Source organism: Pteronotus mesoamericanus, unplaced genomic scaffold (assembly GCF_021234165.1).
Source record: "Pteronotus mesoamericanus isolate MK-2021 breed Mesoamerican mustached bat unplaced genomic scaffold, CSHL_Meso_final contig_317, whole genome shotgun sequence".
Classification (NCBI taxonomy): domain Eukaryota; kingdom Metazoa; phylum Chordata; class Mammalia; order Chiroptera; family Mormoopidae; genus Pteronotus; species Pteronotus mesoamericanus.
The window spans coordinates 2,074,892-2,090,859 of NW_026555133.1; the positions used below are offsets into that span (position 1 = coordinate 2,074,892).

General features: G+C 46.3%; 2 protein-coding genes across 5 annotated transcripts; one reads left to right on the plus strand and one right to left on the minus strand.

The window, feature by feature from the left end:
* Positions 1-108: 108 nt before the first annotated feature.
* On the plus strand, positions 109-10,837 carry RPAIN (RPA interacting protein). 4 transcript variants are annotated; one of them, XM_054575841.1, is made up of 7 exons: positions 109-540; positions 1,749-1,919; positions 2,972-3,032; positions 4,950-5,061; positions 5,155-5,275; positions 6,357-6,497; positions 10,676-10,837. In XM_054575841.1, exons 1-7 carry the CDS (start codon positions 283-285, stop codon positions 10,703-10,705), a joined length of 894 nt encoding a protein of 297 aa, XP_054431816.1. In that variant the 5' UTR covers positions 109-282; the 3' UTR covers positions 10,706-10,837. The 4 variants fall into 4 exon arrangements, 3 of the variants coding, with proteins under 3 accessions (XP_054431816.1, XP_054431817.1, XP_054431815.1); XM_054575842.1 differs by having other exon boundaries at positions 5,212-5,275; XM_054575840.1 differs by lacking the exon at positions 10,676-10,837 and adding an exon at positions 7,161-8,515 and having other exon boundaries at positions 5,212-5,275.
* Positions 10,838-10,913: 76 nt separating this feature from the next.
* C1QBP (complement C1q binding protein) lies at positions 10,914-15,649 on the minus strand. The gene is made up of 6 exons (XM_054575844.1): positions 15,338-15,649; positions 14,617-14,767; positions 13,119-13,212; positions 11,836-11,931; positions 11,470-11,592; positions 10,914-11,327 (listed from the first exon to the last, which is right to left on the minus strand). The coding sequence occupies exons 1-6, from the start codon at positions 15,561-15,563 to the stop codon at positions 11,178-11,180; spliced, it is 840 nt and encodes a 279-aa protein (XP_054431819.1). The 5' UTR covers positions 15,564-15,649; the 3' UTR covers positions 10,914-11,177.
* Positions 15,650-15,968: the final 319 nt, after the last annotated feature.

A 15,968-nucleotide genomic window follows, 5' to 3' on the forward strand; every position in this document is an offset into this window, starting at 1 on the left:
ACGAGGCTGGTGACGGTAAGGCCCGCCTATCAGGCAGGGGCGACGCTACCGGAAGGCCAATCGCCAATCAAGTGTTTATTCTGAAGCCTAACGGGGCGGGACGAGAAAGTCAACAGGCCAGTGTCGGCTTCAAGTTTTGGTGCCGCGGGAAGCCTAGACCGTGGGGAAGAACCTAACCCCTGTATATTTGCTTGTTGGACACTTCCACGTAGGTAAACCTAGACATCCAAGATCTTCGTTCAAGAATTACCTCCCTCAATCCAGGGTGGGTTAACCTTACAAATGTTACGAGTGCAGCCCCCCATCTTCGGACTGCACAGGGTTGGGTCGGCCAGTAAAACAACACTTCCCAGAATTCTGTGGGGTGTAGTACAATCAGCAACCAGAAATTACAACTCCCAGGGTTCTGCGCGCCTGCAGAGGGCGGGGATTTCTCACGGCGGCTCCTGCGGAGAGGAGATGGCAGAGCGGTCAGGATCTCCGCGTCGCTTGATGTACAAGTTGGTGGGATCCCCACAATGGAAAGAGACGTTCAGGCAGGTGAGTACGGGGATTGGGAAACCTTGGCTGAGCCGTCGTCATTCCCCTACTCCGTCCAGAAACTGCGTGCTTTCTTCTCAGTGCTTTCGCCTCAGTCCAGCCGGGCGAGGCAGGTGCCAGGAGCGCCTGGCCGGTGGAGGTGGACCTGCGACTCAGGCCTCCCACCTTTAGATCTGGGTCTTGGCCGCCTCCTGGAGTTTCTGGATCCCGGGTGTGGGATTAGCCCGGGCTGATGCAGCCCAGGCCTTGTTTTTGAGTTCGGATTTTGTATTTGGATTTGTTTTACATTTGACGTGTGATCCTGACCACCCCTCTGCACTCTACAATAACAGCACCTGCTGTTGTTTGGTAGGTGGGCACCGAGAAAGACACTTTGTACACTGTATATGTATCTCATGCAAGAGACAAATGATTGCTGTTCAAGAGAAAGCCTCTGTTCAGAAGAAGAGCTGCAGTTACTGAGTCTTAGCAAAGTTGCATCTCACCTCAGTGCTGACCACGTCTGAACACAGCGTGGTTCCTGTAATACTGCCTATGACTACAAAAATCCCCTAAGGGATCTATCTCAGGAGTATAATTGGATGCTAGAAATGACTGTTTACATCCGGGTTTCTCAACTTGGCTATTGACATTTTGAGGAAAATACCTAATTCTTGGGTGTGGGAGCTGTTCTGCGCGTTGTCCAATGTTTAGCAGAATCCCTGGCCTCTACCCACTAGATGCCAGTAGCCCTGTAACTAGAATTATGACAACCAAAAATGTCTCTAGGCATTGCCAGATGTCCCTTGGGGGACAAAATTGCCCCAAGTAGAGAAACACTGCTGTACAGGAAGGTGACTACCGTAGCTATATCTGGAGCAGCACGAATTTGCAAGCAATCTAAATGTCTTATAATGGCACAGTAGTTACTGAGCTGTCATCATCCAACCGTTAAGGAAGCTGGTATTGAATATAGAACATGAAATATGGTGATCTGGAAACAGATGAACAAAGCATTGTACTTTCATCTGTCTACATGTGAATAAGGACTGGTGGGAAAAATGGAAAATTAACAATAGTTAGGATTATAATTGATAATTTGTGTCTATACATGTTCTTTGATGTTTTAACAACTAAGCTAAGAGTTTCTTTTTAATGGAATTGCCTTCCCCTCCTTCCCTGCCTCCTGCATTCCCTCCACCCCTTCGCATCTTTCTCCTTCTTCCAAGGGCTGCCTGGAGAGAATGAGAAACAGCCGGGACAGGCTCCTGAACAAATACCGCCAGGCTGGAGGCAATATGCAAGGGAGAGCTCAGAGCAACCTTCTAGTGCAAGAGTTGATGGAAGAAGAGTGGAATGCTTTGCAATCAATGGAAAGTTGTCCAGAGGCCTTGGCTCAGGTCAGGCTATATGATACGTGTTTTCAAGGACGGTGCTACAGCACCAAGAGCACCTGGTGTCCTCTCTACCTATTTTCCCATGTCCTCTAAACCCATATATCTTCAAGCCCAGAATCAGGATTCTGACAGCCTTTAACCCAGGTCCTTCTACCTTTAACGTTAGACACTTTTAGATTAACGGTTCCTAAATACCAGACTGTGGACCTGCTGCATCAGTGCCTTATAGTCACTTATGAAACTAAAAAGAAAGTAATTTCATTCCTTGGCTACGTGCCTGGAAGTTTTGATCCTCCTGGAAGTTTTGATCCTGTAGGCATGAGCTGGGAATCTTTCTTTTTAAAAAGGTCTCCAGTAGCTTTTTTATTCTAATCTCAGTCAGAGCTGGGAGCTGAGTGTGGGCAGGAAACTACCATGTGTCAGGAAGAGCACTGGATTGGAAGTCAGGAGCTCTGGAATTCAGATCCTGGTTTTCCTATAGCTTGTTAATTCCACTCTGCCTGTTTGATTTTTAGTTTTTATATTTATGGAATGAAGACAATAATGTCAGTATTGTGAGTGCTATATAAGAAAACATGTGGGAAACTACTTTGAAAATATCAAGACTCTCTATAATAATTATACATTTTTTAGTACCTGCTGTGTGTCCTGCAGTATCCCAGATGTTTGTGTTATATAATTACAGTTAGCACTCACAGTAACCCTCTCAGCTAGGTTTTATTCCCACTTTACAGAAGCCCAAACTTAGGTTTACAGAGGTTAGGAACTTTCTAGTGGTTACATAAGTTTGGCAGAACCACATACTTAGCTGCTCCCCTATACTGCCTTCCCCCAATTAAGTGCCATTATTTTGTCACTGGGTAGTTTAGTCATTTATTGATGACCTCTCAGCATGATCACATTACCCCATTGTCAATATAGTCTACAGAAACTGGACTGACTGATTTCCCCAGCCAAACTTGGGTTCTTCAAGCCAGCCTCCAAGTATGAATCATTATGGAGCTTGTCAGCTGATTATAACTTCAAACCTCTGATGGCCCCACTTTCTCTTGCAGTGGCAGGAGCTGATGGACTTGGCTGAGCTGGAGGAAATCCAACAGGAGCTGATTGATCAAGGTGACCCCTAAGAATGGTCTTTCCTGCCTCTATCTAAATGCTCCAGTGCTGACCTATATTCTAAACAGAATTGGTTCTTAACTTCCCTTCTACTTCCATCTGCAGTCAAACATCCGGTAGTCTCTGCTTTTACTCTGAAGTCTTGGCTGCTTGTCTTCCTAGTCCTAAGAGTCTTAAGGATGCTAGGCTTTGTACTCAGATCGCTCATTCCATGCTAATTTTCTCCTTATAACTACCCTCCAAGGTATTAGGAGACAGAAGAGAGTGGTATCGTACACAAGGCTGCACAGGTAGTGGTGGAGTGGGGAATCAAAATCAATTTCGTGTATCTAATTCCCATGTTCTACTGTCCTACAGTACTCCTCTATTAATGGATTAACGGTAATCCCGTCACCTTGCAGGATGCAGCGCATGGTCAGGTCTCTTGCACTACCTAAATTAAACCTCCATTCTTTACTGACTCCCCAGGGGCTTGTGAGCAGCCAATCGCTGAGGCATTCATAGCACCGTAGAGAGCATAGTTTAGCACCTTATGTAATTCATTTATTCCACATAGCCCTATCTTGACTAGGCTTAGTTTTTATCTTCTGTAAAATAACGATAATAGACTTACTCTATAAGTTTGTTTATAGGCTTAAGTAGTGTCTATAGAAGACTTAGAGAAGTGCTTGGCACATAGAAAGCTTTCAACAAATGGTAACTATTATTATGAGGATGCAAGACTGTGGACGCTTGAGCTGGACTGCTGAGATTCACTTCTTAGCTTTACCATTTTAACTGGTGTGGCACTGGGCAAAGCACTTAATCTACCCATGCCTCAGTTTTGTCATCTTTAAAATAAGGGTAATAATAGTGAATGAGTTTATATATGTAAAGGACTTAAAGTAGCGTTTGAAAAATAAAGTGCTATGCAAGTGTTAATTGTTGCAGTTAACATTACTGACTCCAGTTAGACTATAGATTTTTTTTCCTTTCAGTTACCTTTTTTTTGATTGGTTCACCTTTCACCCTCACCTATAAAACCTATCTTAGTGGTGAAACAAAAGACTCACTAAATATTTCTTTGGGGGTATGTTTAACTAAAATTTCTGACGTGATAAGGATTTACCCTATTCGATGCAGTGTTTTGCCGTACTCCGTCATAAGGAACACTCTAGAACAGAGAGTGGCAAACTTTCTGCAAAGGTCCAGATAGTAAACATTTTAGGCTTAGGGGTCCAGTCTCTGTTGCAGCTACTCGATTCTGCTCTTGTGGTATGGAAACAGTCATAGACAATACATAAACAAATGACCATGGCTGTGTTCCCATAAGACTTTATTTAAAAAACTGAAGGTGAGCTGGATATGGCCTGTGGGCCGTGGTTTACTGACCACTGAGCTAAAATCCATCGTGAGCTCATTGAGGGCAGGGACTGGTCTTTTTCGTCTTTGTACTCCTTGTACATCTCGTACGTCTTGTACACACTAGGTATCGTTGCATATTTGCTGAATGAATGAACTCAGATGCTGAACAACACAGATTCTGAGCATACAGCCATTGGAAAAGAGATCACTTTAGGCTCAGCAGAGTAGGGCAGCATCAGAAATAAGTGCCCCATAAGTGTCATTGTTCTCCAGCTGCCCTTGGGACCCTGACACTACATCTCTGCTCTTGCGACCTCAGGAGATGTGTGTGAAAGTTTTCTCATTGTGCCTTAGCCTCATCACTTTCTTGTGCTCACAAGTTGAGGACAGACGGGAGGGGAGGAATCCAAAAAGAGGAAGCGTGACAGGCGTAAATATCTAGTGGTTGGTAGCATGATTTAGCCTGAACACTTCTCTTGTGTGGATGAAGCCTGTGAAGGTGAAGCTTGGCATCAGAGACAGGGCAATCGGGTGAAGCGTGGTGCAGCTCTCCAACTGTCCATTGCCTTGCAGAACAGTCCATCATCCGTGAATATGAGAAGAGCTTGCAGTTTGATGAAAAGTGTCTCAGCATCATCCTGGCTGAGTGGGAAGCAAACTCCCTCATCTGTCCTGTGTGTACAAAGTAAGAGTTTTCCAAACCTTTTCAGCATTATTGGGTCCCATCCTCCACTCCAACGTGAGTGGAATTTCCCTTCCACATTTGTTGTCTGGAAAGTTTCAGGGATCCTGGTCTGCTGGCCATGAAGCTCTGGGATCCCAATTCTGCCTCTAGGTACAACCTGAGAATAACAAGCGGTGTGGTCATGTGTCAGTGTGGCCTGTACATCGCATCTCATGTAAGTGTTTCACACACAGATTTTCTGTCCCTCTTTCCACATATTCCTGCTGTCTTTAAGAACCCTCAGGGGTGTGCTGGAGCCAACAGTGCACATCTTTTCCCAGCTCGTGTTCGCTTCACCTTGGTAGCTTAAAATCAGCCATGGGGAGAAGATATACAGTATGGAAATGGGCAAGCACTGCAGGTCAGGGCGCCCCCTGCCCCCTCCCTGGAGCCATTTGTTAAACACCCGCAAAAATTGTCTATATATAAAGACAGACTCACAATTCAGTGACCTTAACGTTCAGAGGGATCCCTCTTATCTGACATGACAGGGACTGAAAGTTTGTCAGTTGGTTAAAGGGATGAATTATGAAAATGAAATACTTACATTGTTTCAAGCATATAAATTTATTTGCCAGTCCTTGAGGAGGGCTTTGCTGATTGGAGAGCTGAATCTTTTCCACATACACTACTCTTCTAATGCATTGTCTAGAGTTTTCAGTTTTGTTTCTGCAAAGTGCACCAAATAGTGCAACTTAGGATTTTTCCTCCCTATCTTTTACTTTAATTCAACCTTTCTTTTTAAGGAACTCATCTTTTTGAGTGTTTCCCAAACATACAACTTATTATCACAAAAAAAAGAAAGCTTTATTTTCATTCTCTTATTTCATTGGTTTACATAATACATAATTAAATTACTTGATTAAAGTAGCAGGTTCAACTAGCACAAAAAGGTCTAGGACCGAGCAGATCTGTTTGGTTCCTATGCTTTTACCTCCACCAGCCAAACATATCTTGGTGGGGATACATTTGACTGGTGGAGGCAGAAGCGTAAGAGAGGCTCTGAGTGTCCCTGGTCCTGTCAGTGGTGGTGTGTTTTTCAGCAGGACTGGAGAGCACTGGTTGTCTGGCCAGGCACTTAGATGGAGATTGGTTAAGAGATCTTTTTAGTACAATCATGAGCCCAAGAATGTTTTTAAGGTCCAAGGAATCAAGTCATCACAGATATGTTGGTTATCATGAGGAATCAGGATTTTCAACCTGTTGACTTCGAGGTAACTAAAATTAGGCTGTAGTTTCACTTCTTTATTTTTCAGTCTCCAGAATTGACAGAGCAGAAACTTCGTGCCTGTTTAGAGGTCACCGTGAATGAGCACAGCGCACACTGTCCTCACACACCTGTGTTTTCAGTCACTGAAGGGACAGAAAAAAAGTCCAGTCTTCTCATGAGCTGTCTGGTAAGCCTCCCATGGGACCCAGTGGTGAGGGCAGGACCCTGCTCTGGTAGAAATGATAGCTTGGGGATGGGTAAATGTTTAAAAATGCAGTTTATTCTCTGAGGAGTGTAGCTGAATAGGAAGGTGAAGGTATCGAGCCAGTTCTGCTGACGGCCCAGTCCTTCCCTGAAAGGGGTGGGACAGAGGCAGCGCAGGATTGTGGAAGGTGCGTTGGTCTTGAATTAGAAAGCCTTGTTGCACCACCTACTCTTGTTTGATTGGCAGCAGTGGTCTCAGATGAGGCTGATTATTTCATATTTGTAAGCCTCAAATAGGCCATCCTGGTATCAGTTTTGCAGAAAGATACAGAGCAGGAAGCACAGCAGGGCAGCATCAGGCTTGTCTATTAGGCAAAAACCTTCACAGAGGACCAAGACCTACTGTCTGGCCCCCTAAGTGACAACTCATGTGTGAGCAAACAGGACCATACAAGTGGATATAGAGCCACCCCGGTTTGCAAGCCTTAACCTTGCAACGAGTATCTCTTACATTAATATGTGGATATAGCTTTCAAGTCCCAAGCAAGGGGAACTTTGGGACTGTGAGCACTTTGCACGTAAGGAAGTCCAAAACTATGGCTTCCTACTGCGCATTTATAGTTCTCTCATGGCCCTCTCATTTCAGATGCAGTCTACCCATAGGAGTTGTTTTCGGTGTAAACAGCATTGCCTGATACAGCCAACACCTCACTGTATCAAATTTCTTCCATAAGTTATTGAATTCTCTTCATTTAAAAAAAAATGTATGGGGGACTTTTTAAAATTCAAAAATATTCATTCTCTCCCAGAGTTTAAGTCTAGAGTTGGTGATTAAGAGATTACAGAAAACAGGTAGTCAGTACTCCTGGAGAGCTGTAGAGGGGGGCCCAGGGAAGCTCAGAAGAGGCGATTTCATTTATGGATGAAGGCTTCCTGGAGGAGGCATTTAACCTTGGCCTTCAGGTGTGGAATAGGATTTGGACATGTAGATATGACAAATTGGGGGAAGAACTGTAGTGGAAGATCTCTAGGTAGAAGAACAAGGCAGAAAATTTGGAGCATATATGAAGAGGATCATGTTGTGTTTCGCTGGAACATTGGCTTCATGAGGGAAAGAAGAGCCGTGATGCAACAAAAAAGTCAGTACAGTAGCCGCAAACGTGACATGTCTTGAGTCACAACACTTAAGGGGTTGTCCTGTTACTTTGTGGGAGAAGTGAAGAGGCCTTGAACTTAAGCATGTTGTCACAGTGAGATGGTATAGCTGGGATGAATGTGAGAGGCTTAGAAAGTGAACTGATGAAATTCTGTAGCTGCGGGTGTCTGGGTGGAGGAATCAAAGACTATGTGAGGTTTCAAGGCTGGGTAACCGGGCAGTGCCAGGGCCATGTGCGGAAGACAAGGCTTGTGCAGACACCTTGGAGTTTGTCTGTGGACATGTTGAATTTGGGATTTCTGTGAGACACCCAAGTTTGGGCCCAAGGACGCAGTTAGGAACATAGGAATGGAGCTGAGAGTGAGGGGTAGTGTTAGCGGTTGGGTGCGTCTGTGTGATTGCTAAAAAGAGATGAGATGGCGCTGCCTGAGGAGGACGGGGAGGATAGGCTGCTGATATATCCTTGGGCACTGCCTACATTTTGGGTGCAGGGGAACAAGCAGAGTCTTAGTGGAGATGGAAGGCCAGAGGCCAGAGAACGGAAGTGCGGAAAGCGTGGACATTTCCGAAAGGAGGGCAGCAACACCCACTACAGCGATTGGAGTAGACATTGGGTGACCGTATATAGAGGACTTTGGTGGAGGTATAGGGTCGGGTAGCCACTGTCTCATTTCAGTTTTAGGAATTTGAGAGAGTAGGGAGCTGAGAAATAGAAACAGTAACTGCAGAATAGTTTTTCCAAGAAGGTTAGCCGTAAAGAGGAGGAAACATGTTAACTTGGCTTCTTAGAAGGAAGAATGTTTGAGTGCATTTGTAAATTGAGGAGGATTCATTGGGGGGCAAAGGAGTGAGTAGATAACTGAGGAATGAAGCGCCCAGACGGGGTAGGGTTGTGGGGAAGGAGGGCAGTGGAATTACATTTATTGAAGGCTCAACTGTGTACCAAGTGTTCTACACACTCATCTCATTTTATCAGAGGTGGAGACTGTTCCCAATGTTAGGAAGGAAAACAGATTCAGGTAAGTGAGGTGATTTGGCCAAAGTTGCATTGCTAAGAAAAAATAGAGTTGGTATTGGAGCCCAGGTCTCGGGTTCCAGCAACCCCGCTATTTCTGGCTCCCCGCTTGGGCCTTGGTAGAGGAACAGTTTTCACTCAGATTATATGAAAGGAGACACCTGTCACTTTCTGTTGACTACAGGTTTATGTACTCCTCTGCTCCACCTGTCCAAAACTGCTTGCAGATTCTCTCATAGGCAAATTTTCAGGCCACCAGCTCTTCTATTCTGTCTGGAATGCCTGTGGCTCCTCCCACTCAGCTCCAGGATTATCGAGTACTTCTTTATGACAGATAATCAGTGAAGCCTGCCCCCTCACACAGAATTGGCCAGGCTCTCCTTGGGCTTCCCCTGTTCTTGATGCCATGTTTCTATAGTTACCTGTTGATGTCTTTGTTCTTGAGGGCAACGACCCTATCTTTATGTTTTTTTAAAGGTTTTATTTATTTATTTTTAGACAGAGGGGAAGGGAGAGAGGGAAACAGCAATATGTGGTTGCCTCTTGCACGCCCCCTACTGGGGACCTGGCCTGCAACCCAGGCAAGTGACCCGACTGGGAATCGAACTGGCGACCCTTTGGTTCACAGGTCGGCACTCAATCCACTGAGCCACACCAGCCAGGGCTTTATTTTTATTCCTACTCTTTGGCACCTGGGTAGGTATGTTTGGAGAAATGAGTTGAGGTAGAGGGAAGAGAACTGAAGGGACACAGGTCAGATGGCTTTGGTTTCTGCCTCCTCGGTGGGATGAACTGAGCCGTTTGCAGAGTGCAGTGGAACTGCGCTGGAGCGAGGGGCTCCTTGAGACTGGGAAAGCTCCAGACCAAGTGCTGGAGAGAATGGGTAGGACAGTAGGAGGAAGCAGAGGATTGCCTGGTTGCTGTGTGTCCAGCTGCAGTTGTCTCCTGGCCTGACCACCAGTGCGCTGCAGCTCCGAGCAGCAGTGAAGCCAAGTGGAGGGGAGGTTTGGGAGGCGAGTGCTGTGGGAGGCCTCAGCAGCTGTAGGGACAGCGTGATTGGTGGGGCTGGCTCCTGGGTGGGCAGGGACACTACTGTTGGGCAGAAGCAAAGATGAGAAACAGGAGAGAGGACAAAATTGTATTCAGTATGCTATTCCAGAGTTCACCATTTTGAAAGGTAGGTAAATCGTTTGGAATGCTCTGCAGTTCGTGTGGCACTAGACATCCTTAAGGGAAAATCAAGGACCGTTGGGTCAAGATGCAGTGAGGTCAAGCTGCAGGGTGGCTGAGCACGGATGTAAAGAATGAGGAGGGTAGGTGAGCTACAGAAGATGGGTATATGTAGCCATGAGGATTTGGAGTATTTGAAATGTGAAAGGGACAGTGGTCTAGGGGTAATCCTGGGGATGGAATGTGCTAGATTACCAGAAAGCCAAGCATATTACCTGTCGATTAATTAGCTTAAGCAGTATTCCTTAGCATAGTTGTAGGGCCGAGTCAAGGAATCAGGAACCAGTTTTACATTTGAGTCCTGATTGTTGGGGGAGACCAAGGAAGGTATGCTAGAACGAACAGGCTTCAGAGTTGATTGTAGTGAATATGCAGTTTCTGCCTCTCTGATACATGCCTGTTTCAGTCTTGTGTTAAGCTGAAGGAACCTCATCTACTCGCTAGGCCGTAAAAGCTTCCAGCTCTCAAAAGTTTGAACGGTCTGGTCACTGGGTTCCTGAGGGGGAGGCTCTTTGATCAGTCCCTCTCCAGGATCTGAGCTTGAAGATGACATTGCTTCTGAGGGTGTCACAGACGGTTGTTTAGAGACTGCAGGGCTGAAATCAAGCAAAGTCTTTTGTGACTCTGCCATCCAGCTTTCACAATTACAAGCTTCATCTTGTGGTATGCAGGACTTGCGGTGGCAGCAAAGATGTCATTACTGATTACAACTGTCAACCATATAAAACAATTTCAGCTAACTTTTTCTATTTAAATCCAGGCTTGCGACACTTGGGCTGTGATCATCTAAAGCCAGCCTTTACGCACATCGTTCTACTGGGCTGGGAAGTACTCGTCCCACCTGAGATGAGGAGCCTTGTAAATAAAAACCTTTCATTTATAATTTATTTTATATTAAAACTGTCCAAACATGTAGGCGCTTCGTGTTTTGTAATGCAGGTTGAAGGGGAAGGAATAGAATGCAGGTTGGGCCTTGGCAGAGGAACAGTTTGCCTTCAGAGATTACCTTAGAGATAAATCACCACCTTAGAGATAAACCAATTTTATTGTCCATCATTATGTTATACAAAAATCTAGAAATAATAGATTTGTACAGAGGAAAGAAATGAATAGTAAATAAAAGGCAACAAATAATTTAAATTCAAATCGTTTTCCATGATGTTAGGACGAAAACATTTCAAAGTACATGCCTGGCATCAGATTAGGTTTTGTTCACTGGCAAAGCCTGCCATAAAATTAAGGTATTCAGCATCTTGTCTGCTCTATTGGCTTTTGACGAAACTTTTGAGGTCTTCCAGAAAAGTAATGTACTCCTGGTGCTCTAGGGCTGTGCTAAGCTCCACCAACTCATCTGCAAAAGTGTTGTCCACCCCTCGGTCCGCAAGGAAATCCATTAGGTGATCATATAAGGCCTAGGAGGAGAAACATTTACCATTTTAAAAAAAAGAAAGACTTCGCCAGTAATGTTTGCTAATTAAAATACTTTTCTGTCTCTCCTTGGACAAGGACCTCCTGTGCAAGGCCCCAGAGCTCCCCACCTTATCAAGCACTCACCCAATCCAGGGAATCTGTGTTGAGTGTGTAATTTGTATCCTTCCATTCAGATTCACCAGTGGACTGGAAGCTTACTTCCCTGATGGAGAAAATGTCACTCTCGCCCTCTTCTTCTTGTCCAACCTGAGAAGAGACAGTAGTTGGGAAAACTGAAGGGTTTTCCAAGGCAAGCCAGGCTCATGCAAAGAAAAGGGACTATTTACAGGTTGAGACCAACCAGGTTTTAAACCTTGCCCCCCCCCCCCCCCCGCCCCCCACTTTCTTCCCCTGCTTTGCTGGCCTAAACTAGAACAGGGACCAGTAAGGTCTCTCGAGGCCCTGCTTGTCCACAGGGATGCCAAGGTGCTAGCACTCCATCCTACATACCTCATCTTCTGGATAGTGACAGTCCAGCACAAGGGCCTTCTTGCCATCTTTCTTTATAACTTCAACCACAAAATTGGGAGTGGATGTCAATTCAGGCTGGGAAAACAAGAGTGAGTCAGTACATGCCCATGTTGGCAGGCCTTGGTTGCCTGGACCAAAGGTCTCAAACAATTCAGGGGTCTGGAAGCCACCACTGTTAGGCTATTTCACAGCCATTTTTAAAGTCTTTGCTACAGTGTTCTCAAATAAGGAGCGGAGAGCATGTAAGAGGGCATTAAAGCCACATACCAGTTCATTCTGAACTCAACCTATGGATCTTTTCTCGAGTTAAAGCTATTTCCGAGGGCAGAGCATCATATATTTAGTACAGTATTTCACTTCTGTTGGCACTGTACTTGTTTAAATAACATACTAGGTTCGACATGAAGAAACGTGAATTCCACGTCCAGCTATGTCAGCCAATTAACTGAAATTTAGATCATTCTCCAACCTTCCCGGACTGTTTCTCCATCCATAAACTGCTAAGGTGGCCAAAGCTCCTAGGATCTCTTCCCAACTGACTGTTCCAGGATCTTCCTGCTGCCCAGGACCAAAGGCCAGTACACTTGGTTAACTGGCCATCAATGTCTCAATAATCACAGCAACTCTCCCTTTGACAGTGAGCCACTCAGTGTCAGAGACTGTAGTCTGATGTCACCAGGAAGCCGAGCTTGCTGTTGTAGGTCATGAGACAATACTGATACCTGCTTAGTTAGAAAGTCTGAGGACCCTGTGGCCCTCATCCCAGCAGTTTCTAGGCCAGATACGCTGCTTCCTAAAATGTTGACTGGGCACCAAGAGGCCAGCAACCTATGGAAAGACCTTGCCGGACTCTGATGTTAAATATCTTTGCTACCTTGGTTAAGTGGCTGGTGCTTATTTCCAGCATTCCTCACTTGGGAACATGCCAAATGATAATCTCCCCTATCAAACCTCTTTCCACTATGGAAGGGTAAAAGACAGTTTCAAGTCCTTTCTATTAGGCGAACAAAGGCCAAACTATAAAGCCCAAGCAGATGGTAATTTACTCAGTCCCTGGGAAAGAAAATGGGTCACATAATCCTGGTGCTAAAGCGGGCCAGAAACTGCTCTTCTGCAAGTCAAGTCTCAAGGACGGTTGTTGCCAGCAGCCTCCCTTCCCTTTCTAGCATTACAGGAATGAAACAAAAACAAAAACAATGTTCCTGGTAAATCCCTGGCCTGTGAGGACTGAGGCAAAGGCTGGTTACAGTGTCACGGCTTACCTCCTGTTCTTCAGCCTTCTGCCCTTGGGAGGGCTCTTCCTCCCCGTCATATGTGGGTGGGATACTATTGTTAATGTTGAAAGTGACAGTGATTCTAGAAAATTAGAAGAAGAAAACACAAGACGGTATTTTTTTTAAAACAATGTAAATAAGTATTGAGGCCTGCTAAGTTAAAAATGCTTGTTGGAACAATGTTTCTATCCTAGATGGCTTTACATTTGAATTATTACAGACCTTCCAAAAAAGCCTGGATGCCTACATTGCACTGAGATGTAATCGACAGGCACGAAGTGTACCTGCTCTGTGCCAGCTGCTGGAAGTCAGACTAATAGGCCCCAGCTTATCTCAGCCAGATACAGTCGTGTGTAGGCTATGCCCACCAGGCCCGCACCCCAGGGCCCACTGCAGTGCGTATCCACTGGCTATCTCACGGCCACAGCCAGTGGACACTGCTCCCCATGGTCTTTCCAGGGTTCCCTCCACTGGCAGTCAGCACCTAAGAAGCTGGTGGGATAGAATAGATAGATGCCTCCTTTATTTTATTTTTAAAATATTTTATTCATTAATTTTTGATAAGAGGGGAAAGGAGGGAGAAAGGAAGAGAAACATCTACCGCTTGCCTCTTATATGTGCCCCACACAGGGACCCACAACCCAGGCATGTGCCCCAACCTTTTGCTTTGCAGAACGACACCCAACCTCTGAGGCACACTGGTCAGGGTGATAGACACCTCCTTTAAAAAGCTTTTTCTCCATCAGAAAATCTGCCCCTTTGAGGAAAGGAAGAAGGAGCACTGGAGTTGCATCAGCTCAGTACCAAAAGCAGCCCTGATCCCAGGAAGGGATCTTCACAGAGGACACTATGCTGCAGTACACATTCATTTTCAGAATACTTGGGGCAAGTTTCATAATCATAAAGAAGGCCAGAAACACTGACTAATGACGATTTTAAGGTGCAAGAACCCTCACTTGACAAATCATGTTCCAAAATTTGAGTCAAAATTAAAAGCGATGTGAAGTTTGGAACTAGCCCTGCTGGACTGTGCTACTCCAGCAGGCACTATCTGCACACACGAGCACTCGTAACTGAGCACTCGTAACTGTTGCGCTAACCCGGCTTTGCCAGGAAGCCACCTTCTCATAGGAGCAGTGGTTGAGGTTCAGCTACAAAATCTAATTGGAAACGGTGCTGACCAACTTGAACTCTGGGCGCAGAAATGCAGTGTTCATAAGAACACACTAATGGCCCCAAACTGGCTATGCCTCACCCTAGGAAAAATGGTTTAGGTGAAGTTAGAGAATACTCTTCCTCAGTAACCAGCTCACAGGAAATTTGTGTGCAGTTAATGAACCACCTGGAACTTACAAAGTTACCCAAAGATTCCTGCTGCGACTTGGAAACCATGTATCAAAGTTCTATCTGCCTTGAAAGAACCCAGGACAAGTCTGACATGCTCATGGATTTAGGGTCGTGGAGTCCACAAGCCCCCAGTACTTACTTTTCTCCACCAACATTCCGCACTAATTTGGCTTCTGTCCCATTCACTTCCAGATCCCAACCTCCAGACATCTTGGGGAGGGACTTATGCTTCTGTATCTTCTTTTCCTCTTTAATTTCATCATTCAGGAATTCAACAAAAGCTTTGTCCCCTACAATGGAAACCCATAAGGTGCAGAAAAAGAACCACCAGCCCATCAGTCCAACGTGACCCAGGTTACTCGAGTCAGAAATCTGGACTTGGACCGTTAAAAATCCTCCGGGACTTAGTCCAACTCATACCCACTAAGCCTAAGTTTCCTTATCTGTAAAAACGCCTAACACTACCAGTGGAAAGCTGAGCTCGATTCTGGCAAAGTCATTTTCAACACTTTAACTCATCACCCCGTTTCACACAAAGCAAAAGAGTTCCCAATTACCCTCTTCCACCTACCAAAATACCTAACAACGCTATTTTAAACTGCGACCTTGAGCTTTCCCGAAGTTTCCTTTTCAAGACATTAAGAATAAGGTAAGCTTCCAGGTTTTACTCGTATGTCTCAACCGAAAACGAAAGGCTTTAAGGATGGGGGGAGGTAAATGTGATGGCACGTAGGTCTCACCCAGGGGTTGCCAATAACTGGGAAAATGTTCCGGACCTCGCGAAGCGGCTTCGGGCGGCCCGACCGCCACCCCACCCGAAATCTGCCCTTTACGGCCGCGGCTCACACAGGTGAACTCACCTTCGGTGTGCAGCCCGCCGCAGCCACAGGCGCAAGGTCCGCGAGGCCGCAGGAGGCTGGGCCGCCGCGCAGAGCCTGCGCGCACGCTGAGGAGCCCAAAGGGCCGGGTGCACGGCCGCGGCGCGGGCTGCAGTAGCGGCCGGAGAGGTGCGGAGGGCGCAGCAGCGCGGAGGCCGGCGACGGCGGCACCCAAGGCGCGGGGCGCGCAGCGCAGCAGAGGGAGCATCGCGAAAGCTATAGAGACGGCGGCTGACACGTGCAGAAGAGAACGGACTGATCCAAAAGGCCCCGGCGAGCTCAGCACCGGAAGTTCCGCCCCCCCGCTAGGGAAGCGCTTCCGCAAGGTCGCCTGCAGGTCAAAGGCACCACGGGCAGGACCGCGCTCACTGCCGGGCGCCTCCGGGCAGCTTCCGCGAGAGGCCTCAAATCCAGCAACTGAATCTCTTAGCTGAGTAGGCCGGCCTGAGTGGTGCGCAGCAAGGCTTAATTTGTCAGCATTACGTCTCTTCAGTGGCTGCTTACTCTCCAGATTACCAACTGTTATTCTCAGAACACATCAGGCTTTCTGTGACTTCATGGAATGCAGTCCTGCCGGCCCCAACAACCTAAAGGCCAGCCTTCAAGATCCTCT

What these genes read in the sequence shown, in the direction of transcription:
- RPAIN (XM_054575841.1), top strand. Translation starts at nt 283, where the DNA reads ATGTTACGAGTGCAGCCCCCCATCTTCGGACTGCACAGGGTTGGGTCG. An exon ending in GTCCAGAGGCCTTGGCTCAG is followed by an intron (nt 1,920 to 2,971) that starts GTCAGGCTATAT and finishes TTTCTCTTGCAG; the next exon opens with TGGCAGGAGCTGATGGACTT. An exon ending in ACAGGAGCTGATTGATCAAG is followed by an intron (nt 3,033 to 4,949) that starts GTGACCCCTAAG and finishes ATTGCCTTGCAG; the next exon opens with AACAGTCCATCATCCGTGAA.
- C1QBP (XM_054575844.1), bottom strand. Translation starts at nt 15,563, where the DNA reads ATGCTCCCTCTGCTGCGCTGCGCGCCCCGCGCCTTGGGTGCCGCCGTC. An exon ending in CGGCGGGCTGCACACCGAAG is followed by an intron (nt 14,768 to 15,337) that starts GTGAGTTCACCT and finishes TTTCCATTGTAG; the next exon opens with GGGACAAAGCTTTTGTTGAA. An exon ending in AGAAGGCTGAAGAACAGGAG is followed by an intron (nt 11,932 to 13,118) that starts GTAAGCCGTGAC and finishes TTGTTTTCCCAG; the next exon opens with CCTGAATTGACATCCACTCC.